Source organism: Erythrolamprus reginae, chromosome 2 (genome assembly GCF_031021105.1).
Source record: "Erythrolamprus reginae isolate rEryReg1 chromosome 2, rEryReg1.hap1, whole genome shotgun sequence".
NCBI classification, from domain to species: Eukaryota; Metazoa; Chordata; class Lepidosauria; order Squamata; family Dipsadidae; genus Erythrolamprus; species Erythrolamprus reginae.
Genome location: NC_091951.1, coordinates 318,020,522 through 318,047,374, shown reverse-complemented (window position 1 = coordinate 318,047,374; position 26,853 = coordinate 318,020,522). Strand labels below are relative to the sequence as shown.

The following is a 26,853-nucleotide window of genomic DNA, read 5'->3' as shown; positions in this document are numbered from 1 at the left end:
TGCCCACCTTGTTATCGAATGATGAGTGGTGAATTGTCAAAGACTCTCAAGTAAGCTGAATGCAAAGTAGTGAATTATTTAAGAATGCAAATGGTAGAACAAAAATAGATCAAGAATAAATGGAGATGAATAAATATGGATAGAATAGAAAACGGAGAAACAAATATAAAATAAATGTATTGAGATGGTTTGGTGAAAGAAAGAGTATTTAAGAATGGAATTACAAAACAAAGATAGGAAAAGTACAGAAAAATTCTGAAAGAGGTATGGTTGGATGGAATGGATGATGAGGTCTTCAGAAAGAGGGGCGAGAAGTCTAAAGATTAAAAGGTACAATGGAAACAGTGGGCTCCAAGGAGAGACTATGGAGGAATACTGTACTGCATAGTGAATAATGTTGCTTTAAATTAGACTGGATTCTCTTTATTTTATTCCTAGCACCTGTTTTTAATTTCTTTTTTTGATTACTTCCTACTCTTTTCATGCATTTTGCATGATGTTGTTTATCACAAAAGGGCATAGCATGATGATTAGTATGAATGTATATTTTAGTGTAATTGAGGGAGTGTTGCCTCTGTTTGGATCAGGAGTGATGTCTGCATTTTTTGCATGTATGTTTCTATGTATATTGAATATACGTTGTAGAATTATTGTGTACTACTATTGCATAATATTTATTTATTTAGTTTATTGCTAAAGTTGGAAAGGACCTTGTAGGTCATCTAGTCCAATTCTCCGTTCAAGCCAATATCAAATGTCTGTCAAATCTTGAAAGTTTCAAGTGTTGGAACTCTCACAACCTCTGTAGGCAAGCTGTTCCACTGGTTGATCACTCTCACAATCACAAAGTTCCTCCTTATTTCTAGGTTGAATCTCTCCTTGGTCAGTTTCCATCCATTATTCCTTGTCTGGCCTTCTGGTGCTTTAGAAAACAGCCTGACCCCAATACCTCTATCTGTGGCAACCTCTCAAGTACTGGAACATTGTTATCATGTCACCCCTGGTCCTTCTCTTTGCCAGACAAATTTTCTTTTAAGATTAAACAGTGTTCTTTGTATAACTTGTTTTTAATTGTTCCAGTGGGGTCAAGATTTTAAGAAATACCCATTCACCTGACAAAACATATGCTTTAAATACTAGGCTTCAGCAGTGGATGGTAGCCCTCATGTAGATTACAATAGGTATCTTGAACTATCCAATTGTCACACCATTCCAATATATTGACTGAACTCACTACCAGACTCTGTAGTATCATCACCTAACCCCCAAAATTTTACCCTTAGACTATCCACTGTTGACCTCTCCCAATTCCTAAGAAGTCAATTAGGGGTGTGCACAAATGCACCAGAGTGCCTTCCGTCCCCTGTCCTAATGTTTCTCTTTTATTAGTATCATGTATATAAATATTATTATATCTTTGTATACCACCAATATATACTTGACAAAGCAAATGAATAAAATAATATTGTGATAAGAATTAATGCAGCTGCAAAATGCATACTTGAAATAAAAATGATTCTAGATTAGAAAAATGTGTGTTTTGACCAGTAGTGGGTTCTAAAACCCATTGCTACCGGTTTGTGTGTGCATGTGAACCTGCTGCTTCTGTGCATGCGCATAAGACTTCAAGACGGGTCGGTGGAGCCTCCCACTGCCACCGCTACCAGTTCACAGACGCAGGCCGAACCAGGAACAACCCACCAATGTTTTTGACTTCAGAGTTTTTACAAAGAGAATCTGCATGTGCCTGATCATAAAGAAAGCATACCTGGAACTTCATAGATAAATTGGCATGTTTTCATATTTTAAATACCTATTGGCATGTTTTCATATTTTAAATACCTATTATTTAAATACCTAAATAATCAGAGCCCTCTTCCTAGAAAGAAACATGATGCAGGAGATGACCCAGAGGATGCAGGAGATGACCCAGAGGACCACAGAGGGTAGTGGATCTTCAGTGCAGCATTGCATGATGCAGGAGATGACCCAGAGGATGCAGGAGATGACCCAGAGGACCACAGAGGGTAGTGGATCTTCAGTGCAGCATTGCAGGCTACTTCAGCTAACTGCTAGCTGTAGTCCGGCTGTTCAGATCTCACCACCGGCTCAAGGCTGACTCAAGCCTTCCATCCTTCCGAGGTGGGTAAAATGAGGACCCAGATTGTTGGGGGAGATATGCTGATTCTGTAAACCGCTTAGAGAGGGCTGCAAAAGCACTATGAAGCTATATATAAGTCTAAATGCTATTGCTATTTGTTCCTTATGCCAATCATTAAGTGTTGCACCTCATGATTCTTGACAAATGTATCTTTTTCTTTCATGTACACTGAGAGCATATGCACCAAAGACAAATTCCTTGTGTGTCCAATCACACTTGGTCCACAAAGAATTCAATTCAGTTCTAAAAGAATTGTTTTAAGTCGTCTGTGTCCTGTACCTTCCGCGGCTGTATTGTGCCACACAGGTGAAAAGCAAATGAAGGGTGCCCGTTTTGATTTTACCTGTGGAATTCCACTACAACGAGAAAGTTCAGCCTGTTCCTTAAAAAAAAAAAATCCCTAGCCCAGCTCCCCTTGGCGTTATTGCTTCAGTCACCAAACTTTTGACGGGAAGACAGGCCGCCGACGGTCGCAAGGCGGCGAGACCGACTGCTAAATTAGTGCGATTAAAGACAGCGGGCCGTGCGGGGGCGCGCGCACGTGCCTGCTGCCTGCGTTGGAATTTCAGGTTGGAGCTCCACAAAAAATAAATAATGATAATTATTATTGCTGTTGCTTATTATTATTATTATTATTATTATTATTATTATTATTATTATTATTATTATTACTACTACTACTACTACTACTACTACTACTACTACTACTATACGCTCTGCGGACTGGGCCGCAGCGCAATCCCTCATGAAGCAACCGAAAGGCTCCAGCGTCGCTTTGGCCAGTTCCGTCCCCAGCCTTAATGGCGAGTGGGAAAGGACCAGCCGGGGAGGGTGTGTGTAGAGGCTCCGAGTCCTACGCTTTCGAACGCCTTGATTCCCCTCCCCTCCTCGGGCGGCCTCCCTTTCTAACTACGCCCCTCCGCGGGGCCACGAGCGCCCCGTTTTCCCTGTTGGCCCCCGGCGAAGAGAACGGGGCGGCCAAGCGCGAAAAGGGGCAACAGGCGGACCGCCCCGAGCAGGCAAGCCAGCGAAGCAGCCCGTTCGGCTCTCCTCAAGCCTCGCTTTAAACAGCGTGATAGCCCAGCCAGGCGGGGAGGCGGCGCTTGGGTCCCCAAGGCGCGGGGCGGGTTGGCAGGGGCGACGGAGCGGAGGAGGAGCGTCTGGTGAGCTGAGAGGGCGGCCAACCTTTGCGCGGCTCGGGCTGCCTTAGCTGGGACGGAGGAGGAGTAGGCGGCGGGCAGGAGGGAGGGACGGAGGGAGGGAGCGGCGCGGCTGCGGTGGAGGAGGCGAAAGGAACGGGCGGCTTCTGCAGACTCTGCCTCGGCGGGAAGGCGCGCGGACACAGGCTGGGCGGAAGGTGAGAGGGGGACTGCCGCGGGGTTTTTTGGGGGGCGGCCTACCGAGGCCAACGCCAAAGGGGGGGGAAAGGGACGGCTTGCGCGGCTGGGCGATATCCTGTGCGGCTCAGCCGAGGCCTCTCCCGAAGCCCCGGGCTGGAAAGGACGCGCGAGGCCGCGGGTGCTGGCTGGGCTGCAGCTGCAGCTTCTCCCCCCACCCCCGTCCTCCTCCGCGACGGGCTCGGGGCTGCAAGCGCGGCGCGTGGAAAGCGGCTTCCTATTCCTGCCTCTCCTCCCCGCCCGCCCTCTGCTGAGCTTTGCTCTGAGGAGAGGAAGTTCCAGGAGCCGCTTGCAAAGGCGCTGGAGCCCGACCTGCAATGGGGTTCCCTGGCTGGAAACCCCCCGGGGCCCTGCGGCTTTGGAAGCAGAGGCGGTTCAGGCACATGGAAGGAACGCGCTTTTAAAGCGTTTAAGCCGCCCCGTCATAATGGTTGCGTTACCTGGCAGTTCCTAAACCCCAGGCACGCGGGACTGCGGGCAGACGGCGCTGGCAGCCCAGGGGAAGCTATTGCAGGAATGCCCACATTCAACACGTTTTTTCCTGTCCGCCGAAGATAAATGCGTCCTGGCCGCGGCTGCTATAAATCGGCCCTGAATTGCAACACGAGTAGGCAAAACTGTTGAAAAAGGCTGGGGAATCCCATAAAAAAAATGCCTGAGCGTCTCGGATTTTTTTTTCTTTTGTAGTTCAAGATCGACATTATTGGTAATCGACTTTCTAATATTCTCTACCATTTCTCCTTATACAAGGCATATCGTCTGAGCACCACTGGCGAGGAAGTTCATTGCTAGCATAATATTGTCATTGCATTATTATTGTATTATTATTCTTTTAGCAAACCAGAAGTGAGTGACCCTTCTTTCTTAACCTATAAACAGTCTGCAGGAGCTGTCAACCGAGGTTCTAGACTAGTTAAAAAGTTAGAGAATAAAGCATGGAAACTAATAAATTAATGCAAACTACTTGGGTTTCGTTACTGTTTTAATTTCAGAACAGGGCGGTTGTACAATGTTCATCAGAATTTACTCCAGACTTCTCCAAATCTGAATATCCTCCAGCCAGATTATTTGGAAATTATGGGAATTTTGCACTAATATAGCCTTTAAAAATGCTCTTTTGCTAGAGATTGTTTTATGCTATGGATAATAAAGGTTGATGCTAAAATTGCACACTACTATAATAACCATTACAATCGGGGGTGTGGGTGGTTGGAAAAGATTTGGCTGCTGCCGGATAGAGTGGAGGTGCCATGGGTTGAATCAATAACGCTGATATTTTAGGAGGCCTGTGTAAACTTTCAGTGAAAAAAGCCTAGTGAGCTGTTGAGAGAACTTCTTGTGCTGTTTGAGAATGCTGCTTTGTCTTTTGCTTCTTTTATTAGTGGCATTTGGGAAGAATGGCTCTTATTATGGAGTATTGTGACTTTCTTGGAAATCAGAGTGTCTGGTTCTGAAAAGAACAAATGGGCAGTTAAAGGTTTTGAGCGCATGGGAGGAACAAAAATCTGGTGGGTTTTTAAGGCCAAATTCTTCTTCCCAACCATTGGAAATAGCTGCATGTGCAAATTGTGTCTGACAACTGTGAGGCAAGGAGTTGTGATACCAGTTCTGGCCAAAACTCTTTGGAAAGCAGGCGGTCGGTCTCTCACTGTTTTGGCTGTTAGGAGACTATGACTCTACATCTGTGGCACATCTTGTGAGGACTGTTTGTGGAATAAAGTATGTATAAGCTAACTAAGTTGGCAAAAATTAAAAATTAGAAGGATGATTTAAACTACGTAGGGATTTATTGTATGATAAACCAGATTCCTGGGATTCCTAGTTATGTTTCCTAGTTATGAGAAATCCCATATCAATATCAAGACACATAGTTTGTGTTGTGACACTTTAAAAAAATTTAAGAAGTACAGTACATGATTCCTAATTATTGTACTGTATTCTATTTCATTTTATTGTAGAAGTAATTAAAATTCAGTTCTGAATCCAAAACATATTGATGTAAATGAAAGTAGATGGACTTGAGTAGGAGTTATGCTTAAAATTACTTTCAGAATTTGATGATTTTACATTTTGATTAATTATCCACTTTATGAGCATTCATTTTTTTAATAACATCTTTTTCTTCTGCTGATTTTTTATTATAAGTTTGTAGGCTCCGGAAAGCTCTGAAAACTATGTTAGTTTAAATTATGAATACAGTCATAGGAAAAAGTTTTAGGATGAGTGCAACAACTGAAAATGTAAATGCAACTTTTTTGCTTTCAGGATGGCAAATGCAAAATGTTGCGTAGTGAATTGAAAAAAATACTTTAAGCGAAGTCGAGTACTTTAACATAGTTTGTGTTACTGAACTGTCATTTACTAAATTGCTTAGAAAATCAGAGATTGGACAACTATTTATCTGAAATGGTATAGGACCATGATGGCAAACTGTGACAGGTGGCACGCGGAGCCCTATCTGTTGCCCTAGCTCAGCTCCAGTGTGTCTCTGCGTGCCATCAGATGATTTTTCAGCTCATGTGGAGGCTCTTGGAGGGTGGGGTTTTCTGGGGGGGGGGGGCATTTGTGTTCTCCCCAGGCTCCAAGAAAGCTTCTAAAGCCTGGGGAGGACAAAAAACGGGCCTACCGGGCCCACCGAAATTCAGGAAACTGGGACCAGAGGTTGTGTGTGCATTTGCAGTGATGGGGCAGAGGGGCATTGAATTATGGGTACGGGCATGCATGCATGGGCAATAGCGTGCACAATAGCGTGCATGCACATTCGGGACCCAAGGAGAAAAAGATTCCATAATCACTGGTATAGGGTGTCTTGCTGGAGGATGGTGATTGGACTAGAAGACTCCAAGGTCCCTTGCAGCTCTGTTATTTTGTTCTATCATAATCCTAGGAGCCCTGATGTGGAAGTAATTACTTGGGATATGTTTAATATTTAAACAATATAAAAATAGTTTGAATGCGTGTATGAAAAATATGGTAATAGCTCTCTGGTGTGAACAGTGATTCTCATAACACAATTGTGTCTTCTTGGAAATAGGTTTTACTGAGTTCATTGGGATTTATAATCAGGAAAATGGATTAAGATTGCAGCCTTAATCTGGTAGCATGCTGTTGATTTCAGTTACATTCTGGGTTTTGGTTTTTATAATTTATAATAAAGCAGATATTTGCAGAGATGCAGTTGGATGATCTTCATTACTTAGGATCATGTTAACTGCAGATAGATAAAACATGAGCGATATTTATTTAATGGAGGCTCTGTGTTTCTCTTCGACTATTCTAAATCCATAATCCTACATGTATTATCTGGCATTCATGTATATGAATAAGCTGTGTAAAGACTTCTATAATTAATCAGTTCTAGACAGTTTATGTAATCATAGCTATAGGCAATGGCTTAGGTTTGGATTAAATAGGACAGGTCTGTGTGTCTTCCTTTAAAAACCTCTGTTTTTATTTTCTAAATATTAGATCATGCAAGTGTGCTTAGGCAGAGTACTGCAGTATATCTCCAGAAACAGAACATTGATACTAAGGCTATTGCCCAAGAATATAACTGTGCTTGTCACGCAAAACTCACTTTCCTCTCTAAGGGGCTGCAGACAAGAGAGTGCTGCAAAGCTGATAACTTGACCAGTATTGCCAGTTGTGACAAATACCAGTATATAGAAATAAAGCTGAAGAACCAAAAAGGAGTTGGACAAAGAATGATGGTAACTTCTATGGGCAAACAGGAGAAAAGGAAATCTTTTGTAGTAGCTCCTCCTAAGCTGCATTTTCATTTATCAGTATTTTCATAGTGGGGAACATACTAAAAGTTACCATGGGCAATTGGGTGTAAGAAAGTACTTGTACCTAAAAAAGCAAAACACATTATTTTTCCATATTATATATCATTAATCGCAATGGGTTAGAGTGTCTGATAAACTTTGTTTATGTTATAATTATCATTTATTTTTTAACGTGGGAGACTGAATTGTATGCAGTACAGTAGGGGACAAAATCTCAGTAATCAGTTTTTGAAGTATTTAGAGAAGCTATTTTTACTCTCAGAATACATAGGGCAACAAAAATAAACTAAGAATACTTCCTGACACCCCTATTGAACTCAAAACTATTTCTCAACAAGATAAATATTTCAAAGCATTTAGAATATTTGGGCAAGTGTTAATTTTCTGGTACATAGTGTACGAATATTAAGTTGAATGTTGGCAGTGTTCCACTATCTCAAGGCAAGGTGTATTTAAAAGTGTATTTTCTTGTTTGCTGCAGAGGTTAGGAAGGAAAACAATGCAGTTAAAAGAACTTCAGAACAATTTAATTCATACTTAAACATTCTCACCCCAATTTTTTTCATGTAAATTGTGTATAGTGTGGAAGTTCTAAAAAAAGCAGTGGATTTATAAACTCTGAAATACTTTGGTGGTGTGCTTTAAGTTAAGCTACAACTTTAATCATGAGTTCCAAGCAACTGAAATATTTTCCAAGAATCTGAATTTAATATAAAATAATTATTATAGGCTAAGGATATAATATATTTGTGTGTGCCTGCATGCACATGTGTGCAAAATTTTAAAAAAATCTCATAAGATTTCAGTGGTGCTTTGGTACATAGTTTGCCGTTATGCATAAGTAAACAAAAAAAATACTCTCGGGCACTGTCTGGAAATGGGCAGAAGTAACTTATCTTAATCATGCATGTTAATTCATTTGGAAAGCATAGAAAAACAGTGGTAAAGAACTATTGAAGAGAAACTCTGCAATGCACATGGATAATTACGGGTGACTTCTTTAGATTAAGAAGATAAACCTTGCAGTAAGGAGAGAAGGGCGGCAGGTACATTTAAGAAAGACACTTTGCTGTTTGTGTAACACTTGTTTTGGCAGGCCCTGTTTGTTTTGGTTTTCTGCAAGAAACTTTTCAGTTGTGTTAGATGGTAGTTAGTACGGAAGTCCTTTCTGATATTTCATATTCATAGGACTTTTTTCTAGATGTAACAGCTTGGAGAGTTAGGATGGTATAGCTCTATAGAATTAGAGCTTATTTCTAATTAATTTCAGGTAATGGAGCTCTGGGGCAATTAATTTCTCCCAGCCCAAATAACTTTAGAGAACTGCTTCAAGGAACATTGGAAGAGAAGGTGCTACAAGAATGGTGGAAGGTCTTAAGTATAAAACGCATCAGGAAAGACTTAATGAACTCAATCTATATAGTCTGGAAGACAGAAGGAAAAGGGGGGACATGATCGAAACATTTAAATATGTTAATGGTTTAATAAGGTCCAGGAGGGAAGTGTTTTTAATAGGAAAGTGAACACAAGAACAAGGGGACACAATCTGAAGTTAGTTGGGGGAAAGATCAAAGGCAACATGAGAAAATATTATTTTACTGAAAGAGTAGTAGATCCTTGGAACAAACTTCCAGCAGACGTGGTTGGTAAATCCACAGTAACTGAATTTAAACATGCCTGGGATAAACATATATCCATTGTAAGATAAAATACAGGAAATAGTATAAGGGCAGACTAGATGGACCATGAGGTCTTTTTCTGCCATCAGTCTTCTATGTTTCTATGTTTCTATGAATAGGTAGTCCTTGATTTACAATCATAATTGAAGCCAGAATTATGATTGTAAGTTGTGCCAGGTTAAGTGGGTCGCCACATGGCTACTCTTAATTTTCTGATCCTTTTTTGCAACAGCGGTTAAGCAAAAACGCCACAGTTGTTAAATGAATCTATTATCCCCAATGAGAGGGTTTTTTTTTCCAGAAACGGGAAGTAAATGCTGGAAACCCGCCAAAATAACTGGAAATGTGACTGTGGGATATTGCAAAGGCTGTAAATGTGAGCAGTGGCATAATACCCAAAAAGCAATCACATGATTGTGGGGTGAGAGGTGGCAGCAATTGGACTTTCGAAATCGGGTTGTAAGTACCTAGTCATAATTTTGAATGGTTGCTAAGCAACGTTGTGAAGTAAGGCTTACCTGTGTGCTGCCTTGAGCTATTAAATGAACAGCATATAAGTGATGTATCCAAAAGGTGAATGTAATTGCTTTGGATTTTAACAAATTGAAAAAAAATGATAATATATGGAAATATGGAAAAAATAATTAATAATTATTGTCCAAATCTGCATTTCACTTAAGTTGCAGGTGACAATAATGAAAATTAAAAGGTATTATGATTAATCTGTGGACTATAATTTAAACTTAATTTTCCATTTTAGCATGACTGATCAATGCAGATTAATAAAAATAACATCTACCTTCAGTTGAACCTGATGGATGTAACCAGTTAGATATCTTGAAAATAAGACAGAGGGTTTTACTGATCCAGCTGTTTAGAATCTCTGTTTTTGTGTGTGTGTGTGTGTGTGTGTGTGTGTGTGTGTGTATGCATGCATTCATGTGTATTTTACCTACTAGTCTAATGTAGCATTCCCTGGAGGTCCCCCATCCTAGGACTGACCTTGCTTGGCTTTTAAGCCAGGTAAGATAGCCAGGTGCTGCCACCTGCTGGGATACAAAACATGTACTTGAACCTATAGAAATATTTCTACTGAATACAGTGGTACCTCTATTTAAGAACTTAATTGGTTCCGTGACCAGGTTCTTAAGTAGAAACGTTCTTAAGTAGAAGCAATTTTTCCCATAGGAATCAATGTAAAAGTAAATAATGCGTGCAAACCCATTAGGAAAGAAATAAAAGCTCAGAATTTGGGTGGGAGGAGGAGGAAGAAGAGGAGAAGGAGGACAGTTGCTGCCTAAGGAAGAAGGTAAGGTGAGGGGAATAAAAAAAATCCAAAACTTTAAGAGACGGACCTTGAGGCGTTGAGGAGGAGGACACGCCTCCCATACATTATGCCAGAGAGAAACCCAGGCGAATGGAAAGAAACTGGCTGGGCCTTCATGCCGCTCTCAAATTTCCTGGGAAATTTTTCCGGGCTCGGGTTCTTAAGTAGAAAATAGTTCTTAAGTAGAGGCAAAAAAATCTTGAACACCCTGTTCATATCTAAAAAAATTCTTAAGTAGAGGCGTTCTTAAGTAGAGGTACCACTGTATTTATAATGCTGCCTTACAGAATGGTATCTCCAGAATTTGTTCTGTGGTGTCACTATTCTGTCTTCAACGTTGTTGTTGCTTATGAAATGGTGATAAAAAAAGTAATAAGTATTGTATTTCTCAATGAAAATATCAAAAGCAGTGTTGGACTTTGCTGTATTTGGGTACCTGCAAACCATACATAAAACTATAAACGAAATGGTTATAGGGTTTTTTCCCTCCTATAAAAATAATTTGATTTTGCTTTTAAACTTTGTTTCCCTATGACATGCTAACTTTTTTCAGTATTCCATAATTTAAATCACTGGGTTTTTAAGATTCGCCCAAAATTTCTTCAAATACTACTGTATATGACTGCATATAGGTGAGTGACTTAGTAGTTAGGTGGATGGGTGGATACATGACAAATTAATATTTAAAAAAAAGATAGGGAGGAACATGGCTTCATCTAAGGAGAAACAGTTGTATAGAAACCATGCTGCTTCTCAGAAGTTTCATCTCAGAGCAACATTTGCACAGACACCAAATGTTAAAAACGTTATTCTGATTTAGAAAAGAAAAGGGAAACCATAGTTTTGGGGGTTTTACTCAGTGCAGCTCCGGGGATTATCAGAGAAAAGAATATGGAATCATAGCAATATAGTAGTTCTTTAAGATAAAGGTCCTAGCCATAGTAGTAAAATCTGACAAGAGAATATATTAATGTTTTCATTGTTACAGTATGATAAAAATATAAAAGCTATTATGATTCAATGCAAAAGATTATCTCATTGTGTATTGTTCTTGGATGTACTGTATAGATAAAAGGAGAAATGTTGGCTTTGTCAGTTTGATTTTCAAACATGGTTGACCATGAAGATATGAATTACTGTAATCATATTGTATTAATTAAGAGTAATTATGAATGGGCTGATATAGTTATGTTTGTTGTTTAGCATTACCCAATTCTGTGGGGAAGGGGCTGCCTACATGTAGAGAATTGTTGGCCTTGACAGTTTCATGGTTTAGTAGAAAAACAGTTTTATTCTTACTCCTTTAAGTAAACATAAAGTATGGGTTATTTTGTTCCTGTTGGTATAAACTGCTGTTTATCTTTTGTGTCATCTTTTCTGTCAGTGCAAAGCAACACCATCATCATAAAATATGTTGTCTTAATTGTCAGTCCTTCCCCTACCATGATAGTCATTCATTGCTGGTTGATTCAAGTTGATTGGTTTCCTCTGATTTCATTGCCATTTTTCTTGTCAACTTCTCACCATTCTGTAGACCAGAGGTTTTAAAACTTGACAACTTTAAGGTTTGTGGACTTCAACTCCCAGAATGCAAAAGGTTATCTCATTTTGTATTGTTCTTGGATATATAGATAAAAGGAGAAATGTTGGCTTTGTCAATTTGATCTTCAAACACAGTTGACCATGAAGATATGAACAACAAACATATCAGCCCATTCATAATTACTCTTAATCAATACAGTATGATTACAGTAATTCATATCTTCATGGTCAACTATGTGTGAACATCAAACTGACAGAGCTGGCTGGAGAATTCTGGGGGTTGAAGTCCACAAGTCTTAAAGTTGCCAAGTTTCGGGACCCCTGCTGTAGAAATATCAACCAATCAGTACACATGAGATGAAGCTGGCATTGTTCTATAATTTTGAAATTTATATTTAAATTTAAAATTATATAGAATAAAGAAATAAATATCATAAATATTTAATAAATATTTTATTAAAAAATAAAAGTTAACCGAGCACTGCTAAACATTTAAAATGTTTATACTTTATTCCATATTTCTGGTAGACGCGATACAAAACCCCCAAAACTAAATTATGCAAAGAGAAGGAGTCCACATAAAATAAATTTGCATTTGCTCTGGGAAGTTGAATTACTCAAAGGGAGTTGTAGTGAGTAAAAGGAGAAACATAACCAGAACTCCGGCACTGAAAAACTACGGATAAAATTCTAGGGCTTAATGCTGGTTTCAAATGGTTAAGAATTGTATTTGTTGTTTTTTTAAAATCAGAAATGTAAATTCAAACATAGGTAAAAGAGGAAAGAGAACAAGGCTACAGGCAGCTCAAGTAAATATTTTTCCTCATTCTATTTAGTTGCATTTCAGTAGATCCCATGGCTAGGAAGCCAGCAAGCTGCCAGGCCAGAGTGGACAATCACACCTGTGAAGGGGAGAGCATGAATTAATAGAAGTTCTCCTCCCCTCCCAAAGTTATATAAGAAAAGGTTAGAGGCCTAATTATTCCTCTTCAAATTTGTGCCTCTAAGTCACTGGAGATTATTTTATTTAGTTATTTATTTACATTTATTGGCTGCATATTTCCAGTGTAATTTGGATTCTATAATTCTATAATTATGACTGTAAATTGTGAGGATCACTAAGTGAAAACTAGCAAAATAAATGCTAAAATTCACAATCACTTGATCATGGACACTGCAAACAAGCATAAACATGAGCCAGTTGCCAAGAGCCCAAAATATAATCACATGACCACAAAGGAGGGGCTGTGCGTGCCATCAGAACTCTGCGACTGGGTCATCAGTAGCTTTTAGGAAGATCTGTCATAACTTTGAACAATTGTTTAGTGACTGGTAATTAAGTGAGGATTATGCGCGCGCGCACACAGACACACACTGCAGAAATTGCCAAATAATTTTCCAAAACACAATACATTTCCCATTATTTGAATTATTATAGTTTAGGATATTGAAAAATGTGCTGCAGCTACTCATAAAGATTCTTAAAACAACTTAAAAGTTGTCTAGGAATGCCCTTTCGTCTCTCCAGATAGATGGGTAGTGTGTCTGGGCTCCTTTTTTCTATTACTATTGGAAGCCCACAGTATGGTTGATTTTAAAAATTGAGTGGGTGGGCTAAGAGGTAGATGATAGATGAAAATATAAATAAGCCCAAAGTGAGAGGACACATTTTGGGAGAGAAATAGCTGCACAAGATTGTACGAATAGCTCTAAAATACATTTCCCACCACAACTACAATAAATCACATGACCTTACTACTAGTAGTCAGCAAAAAGTTACAGATTTTCCATAGCTTGAAATTGTTAGGAAAATGTTGGATTGGAGGTAAGTGAGAACTACAGTACTTTTTTCCAATATGTAAAGTGATGAGAGATGACTATTTAAATCATGGCTATAGATAAGATGAAGCCACTGTTATATAATCCTGGGGAAGATTGTGGTTTTCATGTTAGGAAATAAGTGGGGCAGCCTGTGATCCACCGTTGACATCTTTGGGAATATACTACCACAGGTCAACTTCTTACACTATCCAAGGAACGTGTTACCTTGTGGGAAAATTAGGAAGAAAAAGCTGCAAGTTTTAACGATTGTGACAATAAAAGCCAGATCTCCAATCATCTGCTTGGCTTGGCTTCATTCTTGTTTATGTAGCCACATATTATCTGTGAGATTTCTGCTTAAATTTTAGCTTAGGGTGACTAAAGCTGCAACCTTAAACACTCGAAGAGCCATTGGACCCATTTCCCACAAAAAAGAAAACCACTGGAAGCCACAAAACCCGAGTGGGCATGGCCAATTTGACATCACTCACTCCCACCCAGTCACATGATCTTCCCCCAGCCACATCTACCCAGCCGGTCATTACGGCAGAGAACTGGTTGTTAAAAAACATCCAGAACCACAAAATCCTTCTGACATCTCTCTCTTCTCTGTATCACTCCCTCTATCTCTGTCTCTGTTTCTCTTCCTCTCTGTCAGTCTCTCTCCTCTTTTCTCCCCCTCTCTGTATCTCTCTTTCTCTGTCTCCCCTCTCTGTTTGTGTCTCTCTCCCTATCTCTGTCTCTCCCGTCTCTATATCTCTCTGTCTCTCCCTCTCCTCCCCCTCTTTCTCTCACTCTATCTGTGTCTGTCTCTACCCTCTGTGTGTGTGTGTGTGTGTGTCTCCTCCCTTCTATCTCCCTCCCTTTCTATATCACTCTCTCGATATGTCTCTCTGACTTTCTGGCTGGCTGTGGTTGTGAGAGGAAGGAGAGGAGGAGGGTCATCAGAAAGGAAGCCTCCACAGCAACTCATGCTCATTCCTCAGTTGGCCCAGATTTCCAAAAAGTTGCCAAGAAGAAAGAAAAGGAGTAGCAAAGAACCCCAAGGATAGTTAGGCAGGCTGGCCCAGCCTTGGCTTTCCGAGATAGAAGAGAGAGAGAGAGATACAGAGATACAGTATATATACAGAAAGAGAAAGAGAGACAGGCAGAGAAACAGACAGAGACAGAAAGCGGGGTGATCAGCTGCTGGGTGAGCATCATTGGTGAGGGTGTTCTGGTTTTCTCGCTACTGCTTACTTCTGAGGGTGAGCATGTGAAATTTGGCAGGGCCAGCACCCTTTTCCTACAGCCCTGAGCTTCTTTAGTCCTTTAGTCCTCCGGACAGTGATAATTCCCCATGCAAGTTTTAAAGCTGCGCCTGGGCACTGCGGGCCCGTCCCCATTTCCATCGTCACCACCTCCTGGATCCCATTTCCACCCCGCCAGCCCTCATGTTAGCGAAACCAAGGTGTTGGTGTTGGTCACAGCCAGGGCGGGCTAGTATCTCGGGGTGGAGAACAGGTTGCGTGTCTTCCCAAGCGCCCAAGGCATGCCCAGGACCAACGAGCCAGAAGAAGCTCCAACAAGATTGAGGCACCACAGAATCAGCCCCATTTGCTTCTCCTTCCCCTGCCGTTTCCCTTACCATCTCAGGTCAGGCAAGGAGGGAGAAGGGGCAGGGGGATTCCAGTGGTGGGATCATCCAACAGGGAGCCACAGCAGGGGGCTCAAAGAGCCGGATGCGGCTCCGAAGCTGCAGGTTGCGCGCTGCTTTTAAAACGCGCGCTGCTTCGCAGCTGTCTGCTGAATCCGAACGCGGAAGTTAGCGTTCCGGATTCAGCAGAGAGCTGCGAAGCGGCGCGCGTGTTTTAAAAGGTTGCAGCCGGCCTGGGGGGCTCGGGGGGTTCCCCCCGAGCCCCCCAGGCTGGCTGCCACGTTTTAAAACACGCGCGCTGCTTCGCAGCTGTCTGCTGAATCCGAACGCGGAAGTTAGCGTTCCGGATTCAGCAGAGAGCTGCGAAGCGGCGCGCGTGTTTTAAAAGGTTGCAGCCGGCCTGGGGGGCTCGGGGGCTTCCCCCCGAGCCCCCCAGGCTGGCTGCCACGTTTTAAAACACGCGCGCTGCTTCGCAGCTGTCTGCTGAATCCGAACGCGGAAGTTAGCGTTCCGGATTCAGCAGAGGGCTGCGAAGCGGCGCGCGTGTTTTAAAAGGTTGCAGCCGGCCTGGGGGGCTCGGGGGCTTCCCCCCGAGCCCCCCAGGCCGGCTGCCACGTTTTAAAACACGCGCGCTGCTTCGCAGCTGTCTCTGAACGCTAACTTCCACGTTCGGCGGCAGCGGGTTTTTTTGTTGTTGCACGGATTAATTGACTTTACATTGTTTCCTATGGGAAACAATGTTTCGTCATACGAGCGTTCCGACTTACGAGCCTCCTTCCGGAACCAATTAGTCTCGTAAGTCGGGGTTCTACTGTATGGTGAGATAGCCCAGTTACAGAAGACAGAGTTATTTGAAGGCATAAGCTTAAATGGATCTTCACTCTTGCATCTCTTCTACCTGTTTGGTCTCTATTAACTAAGCTCTTTTTTCTGGCAAGAGGACAAATGTGGGAAGTTTTTAAGAATCCCTCAAGGCAGGGGCCCCAATAGCCATTCCATGGACCACTACCAGGTCTTGAGCCTTTCAGAACCAGGCTATGGAAGTGGTGGTCAGTGTACATGTGTATGCATTCCCCACTTGAGCAAACAGCGGGCAAGCGCAGATGCTTATGCAAATGGACCTGCTCGTCGCTTGCCCATTACTTCAAAGTTCAAATTTATTATTACAGTTATAGACCAAAACAAATAAAAACACTCAGTAAATACACAATCAAAGGTGTAGGATAAAATGATTAAAAAAAAGATAAAATCCATAATAAAATCCAGTCTATCAATTATGCATTGTCAATACTACTAAAATTACAATCCATAAGCTATGAAGTCTATATTCAGTTTGATATTATTAGGGAAAGGAATAAACAAGGTTGCCACATTTGTCCTATAAATTAGCTAAGGTGTATTAGGCACTTAAAAGCTGGCCACAAATGGTATACATACATACACAAACACACACACACACACACACACAAACAGAAACAGAAACACACACATACATATACACATACACATATATGTATACATACATATACACACATATACATATACTGTATACACAGTACTTTCACAGAACCATCCCTTCTCCCACCCATCCCATCCACCACGTAGTCCAGTCTGCAAAACTCTGCTCCACAATCTGGATCACAATGTATTGTTGGAATAGATAGATTATGCTTCAGAATGTTTTTGTTTTGTGTAGATTTACTACGCAATTATCTATTATATATGGTAGTCCTTTGGGTTTGAAGGATACATATTCTTGGGCAGTTCATCTTTGGATACAGAGGTGGCTTTGAAGTCCAAGTCTGGTAGCACAAGGACAAGGAGGGCACTGGAAGTCCATTATTTTAGACACCATAGGTATTATTCTATGACATCACACATGGTTTTCTATAAATTTTGGGCAAATCTTGTCTTGCAAGCTGGTGGAAGCTTCATAGTACAAGGCTCACCAGAGCATCATTTATTAAAAACATTTAAAACAGCTTGACATCAGGAAATTGTCAGTGGACACATATTAGTATTCAGAGTAACAGAGAGGATTTCTATCGTATCTGATTTGCAATCCAAGGAATCTTTTTCAGACTTAATTGGAATTAAGTATGCAAACTTTTTAAAAGAAAAAAAATCACAAGTTTTGGTTTTGATCTATGGCAATGTTCTCTTTGTGAAAAATTTACCATGAGGAATATTGTTTTCCTACAAGTCTTAACTCCCATCAGTCCTCCTACATATCCATAAATCAGAAATATTAAGATTTTTAATGTATGAGCATTTGGATGGCCATCATTGCTGCCTGAATAATTGCACTAATTTTGTGCCTCATTGGTTTTTTTTCTCCATAGGTAAAGTATGTGCAGAATTCCACAGAAAAGTTTTAAGAAAAGTGAACATTATGGCAAAGTCATCAGAAGGAAGTTCAGCAAAAAGTAACATTCACCCCACCTTGAAAAACACTGCCATTAAGTGCCAAACAGATCCTAAAAAGAATTAATTGGAAATCCAAATCATAATTTCTCCTGATCAAAATATAAAGAAACAACAATAACATCAATGCACAACCACGAGTTGTGGTGCCTTTTTCATGTTTGAGTTACAGTCCTCATAATCCATATGTATCGCCGTGTTTAAAACTCTCTTAATTGTATATACAATAAATCCAGATTAGAATTGGCTTGCTGTTCATTAGAATAATTGTGCTAAAAATTGGCCAAAATGAGTGCAGAAGGATACCAGTACAAAGCTTTATATGATTACAAAAAAGAACAAGAAGAAGACATTGATCTACATTTGGGAGATATTTTAACTGTGAATAAAGGTACTTTAGTTGCTCTTGGATTCAGTGATGGAGAAGAAGGAAAACCTGAGGAAATTGGTTGGTTGAATGGTTATAACGAAATGACTGGGGAGAGGGGAGACTTTCCAGGAACTTATGTAGAATATATTGGAAGGAAAAAAATTTCTCCCCCTACTCCAAAGCCTCGTCCAATTCGACCACTACCCATGGCACCAAATCCTGCAAGAGTCGGAACAGAGGGTGATCAGTCAGGTTAGTGTTTTGTTGTTATTATAATTGGCCAAACAAACTGAATACCAAGATGCTAATTACCTTGTTTCTTTCCCCTCAGGTAATTTAGATTCTTTAGCACTTCATGCTGTTGAATATTAACACTGCAGGTGGGAAGAAATTAGTTTAAATATTGTGTAGGGTGTTAAACAATGTAAAGCGAATGTACGTGTAAAAGAAGCAAGTTCATTTGATAACAAATGTGACTAGAAATTATTTCACACTGTCTTCATAGTGCTTTTAAGTAGGCAAACATCTATTAAAAGTAGGGAAATATTTACCACTCTCTTCCAAAAGTGTTTCTTCTACACGTGAGGGACTTCTGATATAAATGTGGGCAGAAAAAGAAGCCCAGTATTGTAATGCCCATAATCAATCTGCAAAGATGGCAGATCTGAACAGGTCCTGAGTATTGTGGTTCGCTAGCAGGCCTGGTAGCCCACTCTAGACATTGAAGGAGGTTGGGAAGGAACATGGGCCAATCCTGGAGGAGTCTGGGGAAGACTCTGATAAGTGCTCTGCATTGGAGGCAGAGATGGGGCCAAGGCCATCTGACAGTTATGGACCTTTGGAGGTCTCTGACTTTTGGAGTTGGAGATAAGTGGGGCTGAAGAACAGCTGGAGCCTGTTCCTGATGTCTGCTTGCAAAGATCAGTCAGTAGAAGGAAACAGTTAAGGAACAGAGATCGACTCAGGAGTAAAGGCGCAAAGGGACACTCAATGGCACCCCTCATAGGAAATAAAAAAGAGCAAAAGGGGAGTGGTGTTTGCAGGAGACAATTAGTTTGTATTATTACCGTATATACTCGAGTATAAGCCGAGTTTTTTAGCCCCAAAAATGGGCTGAAAAACACAGCCTCGGCTTATACTCGGGTCATTGACAAAGTCACCACACGAGGGCGCCATTGCTTGAGCCAGAGCGAGGAGGCACCAGCTTTTGTCCCCTCTTGCATGCCGTAGTTCCTCTCCCTGGCTCAAGCAAAGAAGGCAGCCATTTGCAATGGTGAGTCGGATTAAAAAGGCCCCCTGCTGTCAGATTCTCCTCCCCCTCCTTTGAAAGGATTTAAACTGTTTAAAAAATGGTATTTTGTGGTAGTTGCTGTCCTTGCTTGGATAGGATCTAATAATGTGTTATGAGGCAGAGCTAGACAGGAATTCTTTTTCTATCTGTCTATCTATCTATCTATTTTTCTATCTATCTATTTTTCTATCTATCTATCTATCTATCTATCTATCTGTATCTATTTCTTTCTATCTATCTATCTATCTATCTATCTATCTATTTTTCTATCTGTCTGTCTATCTTTCTATCTATATCTATCTGTCTATCTATCTATCTATCTATCTATCTATCATCTATCTATCTATCTGTATCTATTTCTATCTATTTTTCTATCTAACTATTTTTCTTTCTATCTATCTATCTATCTATCTGTATCTATTTCTATCTATCTATCTATCTATCTATCTATCTATTTTTCTATCTGTCTGTCTGTCTGTCTATCTATCTTTCTATCTATGTCTATCTATCTATCTATCTATCTATCTATTTCTATCTATCTATCTATCTATCTATTTTTCTGTCTGTCTGTCTGTCTGTCTATCTATCTTTCTATCTATATCTATCTATCTATCTATCTATCTATCTATCTATCTATCTATTTGGTTTTCTATGCTGATAACCTCACAGCAGCTAATGCTGAAGCTCTTCTTTGGATACACTTGTTTGTTTGTTTGTTTATTTATTTAATTGGATTTGTATGCAATCCCTCTCCAAGGACTCAGGGTGGCTCACAGCATATATAAAAACAGAACAATAATGTAAATCCAATTAATGATGAGAAGGAATCCAGTTTTGAAGGATTTTAACTCTTAGGTTTTAGCTTTGTTCCTGATCGAGCTACTTTTTTTACTTTTTAATTTATTGTTAATATTGTTAATTTGTTTACCCTCTTTTAAATTTACAGAGCTAGTTTACTGGTTTTCTTTAAAATAAATATTCTAAAACATGTCTCAATTAATGTAATTTTATTGTTTTCCATTTTTATAAGTTACCAGTAGCCACTGCATTTTCTAACCTCGGCTTATACTCGGGTCAATACGTTTTCCCAGTTTTTGTGGCAAAAATTGGTGCCTCGGCTTATACTCGGGTCGGCTTATACTCGAGTATATACGGTAATAGGAAGATTTGGTTATCTGAAAGATTCCTTGCCAAGTATTTTCTTGTAAAGCTTTGGGTCTGGAAGCTGTTGCCTGGCAACTATCCAAGGACTTTACTGGATGTGAATGCTAGAAATTCACATTAGCCGAATAAAGAGGGTGTGGGGTTTTTTTTTTTTTCTGGACATAGAGTCTGTTTTGTGATTTGGTGAAGTTTAGGTCAAAATGCTGAGTGCCCAATCTCAGAAAAATCAAGTCCCGTGAAAGATACTGACAGACAAGAAAACGGTTGTTCCAATGTATAGAAAGGAGAAAATTCTGTCAAATTTAACTTCCGTTTCTGAATGTATTTAAAATCATGCGTCAATTGCACTATAAACATGTAAAGGTTTTTCCATATCCCATATTTTTGTATAAGGTGCACTCCCCCCCCCCCACTAAAAGAAGGTGAAAATTTGGGTGGGCCTTATATACCGAATGTTGCCAAAGCCCCACCTACCTGCCTGCCCCCACACTTCGGCTTTCACGTGTCACGTTTTCGGCCTCTGCACACTCTGTTTTACACCTGTTCCAGGCTGTGGGGAACATCACAGCACATCACCGCCTCCACGTGTCACATTTTTGGCGTCTGTGCGTCACGTTTTTAAATTCTGAACATTTCATTTGAGACCCATTCCAAGCTATGAGGATCACCACAGCACATCACTGCCTTCACACCTCACGTTTTCGGACTCCACATGCCCTGTATTTGGCCTCTGCATGTCGTGTTTTAGGGTGGTTTGTGTGGAGGCCGAAAACATGACACAAGAAGGCTGAAAATGCAATGCGCGGAGGCAGCCATCAGTGGTGATGTGCTGTGGCGATCCCCACAGCCTGGAATGGGTCTCTAAGCAGAGCGGTCGGAGGCTGAAAACATGACACGTGGAGGCTAAAAACGTGAGGCATGGAGGCGGCAATGGTTTGTGGCCATCCCTGCAGCCTGGAACAGCTGTTTGGGCTTATTCCAGGAGGCCGATCCATCCGCCAATCAGCTGCTTGTGCTGCATCAGGCTGCAACAATGTGCTGAAGCTGACCCGGCTGTTTGCTATTTGCTGCAAGGTTGCTAGCCAGATGAATACTGATGGATGCTGGTAGGCAAAGGCCGAATTTTTTTTCTTGTTTTCCTCCCCCAAAACTAATGTGTATCTTCTACTCTGAAAAATATAGTAACTTTGTTGTTTGTGGTCACAGTATGTGCATATTGGTTTCTATTCAAAATCTTTTCATAACCTGACTGATAATTAGGCTGGGATAATTAAAATTGAAAACTTGAAATCAAATTATATGGGTGCCTTTGTAAATTACCAATTAAAAGATAAGAAACAACATTTAAATAGAGAGCTAATTATGGAATATGTCAACATTGCCCAATTTGAAGTCATTGGCAATATGCTTATATAACTGGTTATTATATTTCTCCTGCTTCTCTCCACTATCCTTTTGCTATAAAATAAAACAGTAGCCTCTCCAAAGAATATGAATAGATTTCTAAAATGAAATTTCCCCTCCGTTTCTTCTTAGCACTCCAAACTTTGCCAATAATGTTTGGGGAGAAGGATGCATCATTGAGTCTGTCTGTTGCAGTGAAACATTACACTGGTAGGCAGATTCTTTCCAAACTAAAAGATAAACCCTGAATTATGATTAGCGACCGTTCAAAGTTGTGACATAACCCACCCTAGTACTTCTGACACAGTTATGAATGTTGTGGCACCATGGCAATCGTTCATCCTTATGAATGACTGCAGAGTCTGCAACATCCACCCTGCCTATTCCCCCCACCCCCTGCTTGTGGATACTGGCCTTTTGAACATCTAACGAGCCTTCAGTTTATTGGCCTGCATTGATGCTTCAGGCCATTGGTGCATTCACAGAGAATGGAGGTCTAAAATACAGCCAAATCAAGTAAGATCAGTAGCACGAGATCTTGTGCTACTGATCTCACATGATCTTATGGCATTTTAGGCCTCTGTTCTCTGCAAACAAAGGCCTGAACGAGTTCTGCGGTTGGGGGAGACCTTGGATGGTCGGAAGTACTAGGCTCCCCCTGCCTTCCCCACCTTGTGCACTTAACGACCTGTATATTCGATAGACTAGTGTGTGTGTGAAAGCATGGAGTGATCACATTCAAGTTACATAATTTGCTTCTACAAATCTTGGGTTATGAATATAATTGACAGGCTCCATTACATTTATAACTCAAGACATACCTGCATCTGGAATACTTTTTATAGTTAACAGATTTTACCAGGGTTCTGGATGTGGGAGAAAAGCTATTCAAATTATTGAAGGTAAAACTAGTCTTCAAAAATGTGATATTAATAGCAGAAATGGCTACAGGTTCCTTTCAGGGACTGGGAACAAAAATAAGTCTGCTGGGGCGACGTCAGGACTATGGGGGGGGGCAGCGTTGGCACTTGGTGTTTAGCCAGGAACTTGCGGACTCGTAGTGTGTTATGGCAAGGCACGTTTTTTGTCCATAGAAGAGATCCAATCAGCCGTGACGAAGACCTTGTGAGAGGTCCCCGAAGACGCCTTCCAGGGCACGTACCAGTCATGGCAGAGTCGCTGGAAAAAATGTGTAGAGGCCCAAGGACAATACTTTGAAGAATTTTAAGTGTTTGTGCAAATCTGTTCAATAAATTACTTAAAAAAAAATAATAATTGCATTACTTTTGGAACACACCCTGTATAGTAAAATAGAAATTTCCAGATAATAAAATTGTTAATGGTTTATATCAGGAGTGTCAAACTCGAATTCATTGAGGGCAGCATCAGGGTTGTGTTTGATGTTGGGCCGGAGTAGGTGTAGCTAGGGTGGACATGACCACCTCAATGTCAATCATGTTGGGGGGAGGGGGGTGTTGTAGGCTGCCAAGCACTCTGCCAGAGAAAACAGATTCTCATGCTCCGTGTTCTGCTGCAGCAGCCTCCTGCAATCCTCTGCCAGTGAAAATGGAGCTCCATTTTTGCTGACAGAGGCACTGCAGGTTGGTCCTTCACTGTTTCTAGGGCGGCCCCACGGGCAAGATCTAAGTACAGTACCCCATGGGCCAAATCTGCCCCCCTGGCCTTGAATTTGACGCCCCAGATGGATGTGGGCAGGAAACCAGAGTCATAATTTTTTTTTGCAATTTGAATATAAGGAGCATGGTATGATGCCTGCTTGATTTCATTTGTTCAAATTTATATTTTATAAACTTCATAGTTTCAAAATGCTGTGTGCCATTAAATGGCGAAGAGTCTGAAAAAAGTGTTTTCTTACTTTACTGTTTGGAATTAAATTGAAAAAGCCTTTGTTTGTGTAGTTTACAAAGTACATCTCTCTTATGGTTTCTCTCCAATACATTAGTTATGATAGATTTTCTCCAAAGTTTTCCCAAACATGTAAGGCTTTCTATAAACATGTTCTACTTGTGTTTTTGCTTATGTTAATCAAACTAAACAGCTTGACACGTAGTTGAACTGTTTTGGTTAATCAGACAAGTGTTTTGTTGTTTTTAGGAGCACTTAGGCTACTTTTCATCTGATTGGATCTCTAATCCCATGTTTGGAAGGCTGATGTTTCAATTAAGCTTTATTTACATTTGAGATAATTTTAATTCATAAAGTTGACACGGTAATGCTGTTAAAAACAGTTTATTCTCATTTCCTATAGCAGAGGAATTCCAAATAGTGGTATAAGATTTATGCAAAACTAAGTTTGATACAGCAACTGTTCATTCGTTGAAACAACAAAAAATTCTTGTTGTGGCAGCTTTAAAATGTTAACAAATTGTTTAGTACCAATTATACTCACTTATCATTACCAGTAACATGATTATTATGGTTTGTACTGTTTGCATTTCATTTTCTTGTAGTCTTGGATCTTATAATTCCCTTGATTGTAGCGCTTTGTGTTCTGTTCATATTTTGAAAAAAGAATCATACAATGTGCATAAATATTGTGGCATTCAAATGCTAGAACATTTCTTCCAGTGGTGACTGGAAATAATCAGATTATTTACTCATACCCTATGATCTCTGTTTTTGGACACTATGAGAAAGTAGTCAGTACTTTTACTAAATAAAATTTTAGCACATCATAATTTATATTAAAATTTTAGGCCTTTATCTTTTTTGTTGTGGTTGTTGATTTATTATGTTTTTGTTGATTTTGACAATCAGGAGAGAAAAATATAAATCTCCTAATTCTGTATTCATATGCCCAATATCAGTGTGTCCTTATTTCCCCATAGTCAAATGATCAGATACGGCAAAAGTTGGCAAAAGCAAATGCTTAGCAAGCCTCTTCAGTTCCTCTTAAATATAATTATATAGAAATCACGAGACTTTATTGCACGTTTGGATTTGTTTCCCAAGCAAGCAGGGTTTTTTTTTTAGCACATTCAGTGAGATTTTTCAAAATAATGTTTTTAAAAATGGGGAAATGTATTCATTTTGTTTATTTTATTGATAACTAGGCAACACAATGTTTTATAATATTCTAATCAAAGAATTATTTTTAAAACTATAGTTAGGAACGGTATAGGGAGTGTGTAATTAACAACTATTGCAAAATTGAGTCAGGTCACATGGTAACCCAAATAACAACTCCCCTAACTTATGGCCAAAATTCTGTACCCAATTGTAATTGTAGATCAAAGACTATCTGTATTCTTTAAATATTCAAGCGACAAAATTGCCACTGAATAGCAAGCAAGTATGATAAAACATACATGTTTCATTCTGAGTCTTCGGGGGCGGCATACAAATCTAATAAATTGAATAAATTGAATTGAATTATTAATTGCTTATTTGACCCCTATGACAACCATTAAGTGTTGTACCTCATGATTCTTGACAAATGTATATTTTCTTTTATGTACTCTGAGGACATACGCACCAAAGACAAATTCCTTGTGTGTCCAATCTTGGCCCCTTGGCAGGGGCTATTCCAAGGCAGATAATTTTTTTTTTAATAGTCAACAGGTATAATTTTACATGGTTACATATTTTTGCTGATAAGTATTGATAACAAGGTCGAAATAGATCTATACTAGGCTCCCTTACCAGAAAAAATATGTAACCAGATACAGTGGTACCTCAAGATACGAACCCCTCGTCTTACGAACAACTCAAGATACGAACCCGGGGTTCAGAAAAAATTTGCCTCTTATTATGAACTTTTTTCGTGTTACGAACGCCAAATCCGAACTTCCGGGTTTGGCGTTCGGAGGCTGCTGGGAAGCCGCGCGGCTGTTTTAAAAGGTGACAGCCGGGCTGGGGGGCATCCCAGCAGCCTCCGAACGCCAAAGTTCGGGTTTGGCGTTCGGCTTCGGGAGACGGCTGGGAAGCCCCCCAGCCTGGCTGTCACCTTTTAAAACAGCCGCGCGGCTTCCCAGCAGCCTCCGAACGCCAAAACCGGAAGCTCGGGTTTGGCGTTCGTAACACGAAAAAAGTTCGTAAGAAGAGGCAATTTTTTTCTGAACCGTTCGGAGGCTGCTGGGAAGCCGCGCGGCTGTTTTAAAAGGTGACAGCCGGGCGGTGGGGCTTCCCAGCAGCCTCCGAACGTCAAACGCGGAAGTTTGGGTTTGGCGTTCGGCTTCGGGAGATGGCTGGGAAGCCGCGCGGCTGTTTTAAAAGGTCACAGCCGGGCTGGGGGGGTTGCTGGGAAGAGCCCGGCTGTGACCTTTTAAAACAGCCGCGCGGCTTCCCAGCCGTCTCCCAAAGCCGAACGCCAAACCCAAACTTCCGTGTTTGGCGTTCGGAGGCTGCTGGGAAGCCCCCCAGCCCGGCTGTGACCTTTTAAAACAGCCGTGCGGCTTCCCAGCAGCCTCCGAACGCCAAACGCGGAAGTTTGGGTTTGGCGTTCGGCTTCGGGAGACGGCTGGGAAGCCACGCGGCTGTTTTAAAAGGTCACAGCCGGGCGGCAGCGGTTTTTTTGTGGGTTTTTTTTTTTGGTTGCACGGATTAATTGACTTTACATTGTTTCCTATGGGAAACAATGTTTCATCTTACGAACCTTTCGTCTTACGAACCTCCCTCTGGAACCAATTAGGTTCGTAAGACGAGGTATGACTGTATATGTTTTTTCTGTCAGATCACCCTGGTATATTGAAGCTTCCTTTTTGCCTCTCTGCCCAACCAGAGACAGAGGTTGCAGCATCAAATCCCAGTGAGGGTATGGCTAGCTGATGAGGCCAGAACAAGGCCGAAATAGATCTATCCTAGTCTCCCTTAATTTTAAAATTCAGCA

At 40.7% G+C, this 26,853-nt stretch overlaps 1 protein-coding gene across 1 annotated transcript in view; it reads left to right on the top strand.

Moving 5' to 3' along the window:
- Positions 1 to 3,132: 3,132 nt before the first annotated feature.
- The window catches only part of PIK3R1 (phosphoinositide-3-kinase regulatory subunit 1), a 74,577-nt gene continuing 50,856 nt past the window's right edge, over positions 3,133 to 26,853 (top strand). The window contains exons 1-2 of the mRNA XM_070743255.1: positions 3,133 to 3,518; positions 17,694 to 18,397. Coding sequence (XP_070599356.1) covers positions 18,064 to 18,397 — 334 coding nt within the window. The 5' untranslated portion in view covers positions 3,133 to 3,518; positions 17,694 to 18,063. The remainder of the gene's footprint in view (positions 3,519 to 17,693; positions 18,398 to 26,853) is intronic.